Genomic DNA, 5988 nt, shown 5'->3' on the forward strand with positions numbered 1-5988 from the left:
TATAAATCACTGTATTATATGCTCCACTACAATAATTCTTTAGTCACACAAATGAAGTATAACTGTGTGTTGTTTAAACTTCAACTTTAATTCAAAAGTTTTTAATCTATTTATCATGGCTATGAAATGCCACAGTCCCTGTGGAAAAGGAAGAAGGAACTGGGAAAACAGGCATGGGATGAAAAAGCTTCTTTCTGCACAGAAAATCTGTGAACTAAAAGGTATCTGAAGCTTTAAGATTAATTTCAGTGTGAGCTCTCCAGTGCCTGAGGCTGAAGAACAGCACAGCCACTACCCCACGGTCACACTGCTGACATCCCCATCTGTGTTTCACTGCCATGGTGCATTTCCCATCCCACTGCAACTGTACTGCTTGCCGCCACCTGCCCATGATCTCCCTGAATTTCCCCTCCTACAGTGCCTAGCTCCAAGGGAAGAGACAGTCTCACAGCCTGGTATATGTGACCGACATACGATGTCTACCATGTGCAAAACAGTGGTTCAGGAAAGTGGACACTAAGAATGGAAGAATAAATTGCCACTGGGCACATTCTTAGCCCAGAAAACTGTGATCACTGCTAGAATCAAGTTCACTTGTCCTTTCACACACACTGGTTTGCTTTTGCAGCAACCTAATTTAGATTGGGTCACGACATCTTGCAAAGCAAGGCACTCCCTGCTCCTTCTCAAGGTGTATCCAAGGCCTGCCAAGTTAGTGGTTAGAGGATTGGACTGGATCTTTATAGTTCCAGGTTCTAGACATTGCTTGGCAATGAAGCTCATGGGATACACTGGGTCAGTCGCTGACTGTCAGCCAACCTACTTTACAGGATTGCTGTGAGATTGAAATGAAGACAAGAACAGTTATATAACCTGCCTTGAATTCCTTGCAAAAGGAGAAGTGGGATATAAATGAAAAAATAAAACTTTTTTTTACATCACAGGTGGAAAATCACATGAGCAGCTTCACTTGGCAACACCACAGTAATAAACAGTAAACATTGCTTGCCTTTTCATGGCACTCATGATGAACAGTGAGAGGACTCTGCTCAGGGGTAAGCTAGCCACTGGGAATCTGCAGAACACCTGCCAAGCTACTACAAATAACCTCAAGAACTACTAGATTCCTATCTACCTTCTGCCTGCACCTGTCCTAAGAAGTATGCACACATAACCTAGAAACATATCCATTTCAGAAAAAAACACTGACATCTAAATTATTTTCAAATATTTTAAGTCCAAAATGTACAATATTTTTGTACATTGGCATTCTATACCAATGTACAAAACACAATGTGGTTGCCTGATCTGGAGTCCAGATTGTACAAGTACACCAAAATGCAATCTTAAATAGACTAAATGTAAGGAAACTCACAGATTCACAGAACAGGTGAGTCAGAAGGGGCCAAGAAGGCCATCAAATCTAACCCTCTACTAGCGCAGGACACCAGTTACACCATTCCAATCAGAAGAAGCAGTAATACAGCCTTTCAGCTAAAAAACAGAGGAAACAAATGTTTGTTTTAAAAAGGCTCTAAAAACAACAACAGATAGAGCTAGCCATGTAAGTGACAAATTCCATAGGTTAGGGACTTCCACTAAGGAGACCTCATTTCTAGTTCCCACCATTCTCATAGAATTTAATAAGTGGCCAGCAAGTAGTGGCTTTGATCATTATATTTATTCATTTATTTATTAGCTTTATATCTCACCCTTTTCCTTTAAGAATCTCAAAGCCGCTTATACCATTCTCTTCCTGCTGCTCTCAATCTTATCTCCACAACAACAACCCTGTGAGGTAAGTTGGGCTGAAAATCTGTGACTGACCCAAAGTTACCTAGTCGGTTTCAAGGTGAACAGGGACTAGAATTCAGGATTGCCTGAGTCCTAGTCCTGTACCCTTAACCACTACACCACTCTGAAAAAGTTCATAATGGCATATGTGGTCTTTCAAACAACTTTGACCCATCTAAGGTTTGAATTGGCTTTGAAGGTCAAAACCAGTGCGTTGAATTGAGTTGGTCTGGGAAACACCATGCTGGGATCAGATAGTCCCACCAACAAAAAATGGGTATCATGACTGCCACCATCTGTGCTTTGACAAATTCAGAAGCTTCCACAAGCTATGAACTTGTTTGTTCACACTGAGGAGCACAGTCATCTTGGTATTTATTTATTTATTTATATAGTAAGCTTCTATGTCGCCCCATTCGCCAAAGCCTCAGGGCGGCTCACCAACAGGTGCCATCTACATATTGGTGATACTGCAGCTCAGACCTGTGGATGACCTTCTTGAGTTCCCAGTACCATTGAGTCTGAAAGTCAAGTTATGATTGGATGGTAACAAAGCTGCTTTGAATTCCACAACAGCTAAGTTGCAGGGTCACATCCCCACTGTCCATTTTCCAACATAAACCGTCAACCGAAGTTGTTTTTATCTTGAAGCCCAGCTTGAACACAGATTGGGTGATTGAAGTCCAAATAATCAGTACCTTTCAAGACTACATAGATTTAGAAGTCTGCTGCCTACTCTAGGAACTCAATCAAAAATGGAAGTTTAAAAACAGTTGTGGTGAGATAATGCAAGTCAACCTTCCTGAACCCGTTTTCCAAACATGTTGAATGGTAACTTCCATCCCAGGCAGCATGATGAGAGCTCCTGTACAACACATTTGGAGGGCAGCAAGGAGGCAGTATGGTGTAGGCAAAGCCTGCTTTACTTCTTTGAATATTTGAAATGTGCCATATAAATACTAAGTATTATTTTGGGGTTACTAGAAATAATAAAGCCAGAGCAGTAAAATATTGCATCTGTTCATGAAATAACCAGGCACATTGAGATGATTTATGTTCAGCATGCTGAAATTGTTATAGGCCTGTGCACTATATTTAAGCTAAATATCCCTTGTTTTATTCACTGGAGTAAACATAATTGAAAATCTTGCAGAAATGAAATGCATTAGGGCTTGCTAACTGTGTTGGTTCAATGTTCTCTACATGAAAAATCTAAAGAATGTTAAAGAAGCAAAAGCAGCAATATTTCAATTTTCTGGATAGTGTCCAAATAAACTATAGTACTATCTATCATCAGCCTAAGAAGAATTTAGTAGAAGTGACACCAAGTTAAAATAGCAAATATCTTAATATGCTCTAGTTATAACAAATAGTAAGGTGTCCTCAAGAAAGTGAATATTTTACACTGCAATGACATTTTCCAAGACCACAGTGGCAAATTTTGTTTCAGTAGAGGGGCTGCATTTGTTTTAAAATAAATCTCCTGCAGCAGCAGCAGTTTACTTTGTACAGTTTTATGCTGTAAACATACCTATTTAAAAATAAAATTAATTGCCATTTACCAGATAACAGATAATTTATTTCAGAGATCTATTTATTTGTAGAGTATGCAGGAGTTCATAGACTTGTCTTTGCAAATTCATATCAGACTTTAAATCCCTTGGCTATGGTTTGCTACTCCTGCCAAGAGCTAGTCAGTGACAAAACCAATTTATACAATAGTGTCATAGAATGAAAGTAAATACTTAGGTTTTGATCACTGCACCTTTTTAATGACACAACACACAATAACCTATTCCTACCTACTAGGTATAGATTTCCATGCTTGAGGTGTGGGTCTCTTTTACTTTCATTTCCAAACTCAATTCTGACATACATTTGAGGAGTGGCCAGCATGGTTATACCTTGGCACCTCTTCATTTAATCTACAGCTTCATAAGATGAAATGGCCAGCATTTTCATTAGCACATTTCTATTTGGTATACAATTGCTTCATAGGTGGCCACTACATTTTTTCTACATGTTTTTACTTCCAAATGTATCCATTAATCTATTTGCATTTAGAACTGTTTTTGCCACATGCTGGCTAGGCATCATCCGCTGTGCTGTCCATGATGACTGTGAAATATCTGTTATTGAGCTCAAAGCTCATCTTGAACAGCTTATAGTATTACTGAATTACATTACAGACACCAGATTACAGATAACAATCTCACCTGTCATCCACATAAACCAATTTTGCAGAGAAAATAGATTAGTCTAAGTTTCTGCACAATGCCATTCTGATCAACAAAACCCCCAAACCTATTATCCTGTTTACTGATCCTCTTGCAAAGCAGGATTTTCAAAAAGGCTATGAATTACTGAGCACAATGTAAGACTCTGCACTTGGCATTTCTTTAAAAAAATTAAAACAGTTATTGGCTATCAATAGTCTCCATGCCTCCACTGAGGCACTTAACCTCCTTCCTCATAAAAAGAAAACACATTTGGATCATAGCACTTGGCATATAGGCTTCCTTGGGAATAAGTTCCACAGAATATATTGCCAGTTACTCTGAACTAATGTACATCAGACTGTGCTGGAAATTCTCCTTAATTTTAGGACCAACCAAAAAATCCACACCTTCTTGACCCCACTTGTGTTTCAGAATCACTTTGAAAATCCAAGATCTACCTTTTAAGATAATTTTTTGTTGATTTCAGGCATCAATTACATACCAACTTCTAGAACAGTTTGTTTCATAGTGTCAAGGAATGCAGAAGGAATTTCTTAACAGATGATTTTCCAGCACTAAAAATTAAATGGAAATACTAAAAAAACACATCACCATCACTAGCGCTATCACACTGTCATCTTGCTTACAAGTATGCTAGCAGTAAAAACCAAGGCACTAAAAGTCACCTAACTTAAAGAAGACACAACTGACTCTGTATGACTCTGAACAACTCTCCAAAGAGAAGAACTGTCAGAATCTTCTCAAGTTCTGTAGTCACCACACAGCAGAAAAGTTCTAGCTTGTCCTTTCTTTTAGCCAACTCCTTCCACTCTTCAACTTCCACGCATTTTAGCACCTGTACAATAGCGACCAAGTCCCAATGTCGAACTCAAGCAAAACCGAGAGCAAGTACCACTCAAAGCCGGAAAAAAACAGAAAAAGTTCAGCTCACTCACTCTTTGAAACACTTGCCCCATGAGCCGCATTTGAGCAAAGAAAGCATGAGAGCTCATTGAAAGGGGTGAGGGGGGATTGCGGTTCCTTACCTTGTTGGAGTACGGGGGCTTGCTGAGATTGATCCCATCCCGAATTAGTTTATCCCTAATCATGATTTTCAGTTTGAGTTTGGGATAAGTAAACAGCTCCTTGCTGCGGGGACGCATTTTCTTAGGGACCCCCCTATTCCCGGGAGGTGGATGGCGATTGTCCTTCCAAGTCTTGGCCTCGTATTGCTCCACCAGGTGGCTGGTGTAGATCTCCGGCGAGGGCGAGCCCCGCCGCGGGGGCTGAGGCTCCAAGGTGAAGTAAAGCCCGGCGTTCCTCTCGTCCTCCTCTTTCAGCCTCTGCACGGCATCCAGGAGCCGGCGCCGGTGCTGTGACACCGTGACCCCGATCGCATCCAGGTCTGGGTCCCCGATTTGTTTGCACACCTCCAGGTCGTCGTAGCCATTATCCACAAAGGACTCGGCGTACTGCGAGAGCTTCAGGGTCTTCAGCCACTCGTAAACGATGTTGGTGCACATGATGGCAGCGGAAAGAGGAATTAGGACCACGCTGCAACTTTTGAAACCCCCAGCAGCTCCTTCTGCGGAAAAAGAAACCCTGGTAACAAAACCCAGATGCAAGAGACATCAAGGGAGGGCGACGCTGAAACCCGCGGTCAGCAAGACACCACCGCCTGGGGAGAAACGAACATTAAATCCCAAAGCAGCAGCAGCAGCAGCAGCAGCAGCAGATCTCCGGCGGTGCTAAACGACACCTCCGGCTTATGTCCCTGTTCTGTCCAGCCGTCAACCCTGGAAGCCTTGGCTCTCAGGAAGGGTTACTTGAGCGGCTGTCCACCCGCGAAGCTCCTCGCCCGGTCCCATCTCCATCATGATTTCCCAGGGCCAGGCGACTGCCTCGCCTTGCCAAGCACTGCGCTCTCGGATCTCCAGTTGCTCTCCGGTGTACGTGCGGAAGCGTTGCTTGGTTG

General features: G+C 42.0%; 1 protein-coding gene across 1 annotated transcript; it reads right to left on the minus strand.

Moving 5' to 3' along the window:
- Positions 1 to 1434: 1434 nt before the first annotated feature.
- On the minus strand, positions 1435 to 5536 carry SAMD5 (sterile alpha motif domain containing 5). Its single transcript, XM_044449882.1, has 2 exons — positions 5060 to 5536; positions 1435 to 1494 (listed from the first exon to the last, which is right to left on the minus strand). Exons 1-2 carry the CDS (start codon positions 5534 to 5536, stop codon positions 1435 to 1437), a joined length of 537 nt encoding a protein of 178 aa, XP_044305817.1.
- Between the last annotated feature and the right edge of the window lie 452 nt (positions 5537 to 5988).

The sequence above is a fragment of the Varanus komodoensis genome, unplaced genomic scaffold (genome assembly GCF_004798865.1).
Source record: "Varanus komodoensis strain SLA01 unplaced genomic scaffold, ASM479886v1 scaffold1, whole genome shotgun sequence".
NCBI lineage: Eukaryota > Metazoa > Chordata > Lepidosauria > Squamata > Varanidae > Varanus > Varanus komodoensis.

What these genes read in the sequence shown, in the direction of transcription:
- SAMD5 (XM_044449882.1), bottom strand. Translation starts at nt 5,536, where the DNA reads ATGTGCACCAACATCGTTTACGAGTGGCTGAAGACCCTGAAGCTCTCG. An exon ending in AGCCCCCGTACTCCAACAAG is followed by an intron (nt 1,495 to 5,059) that starts GTAAGGAACCGC and finishes TCTGTTTTTTAG; the next exon opens with CTGAAAGGCTGTATTACTGC.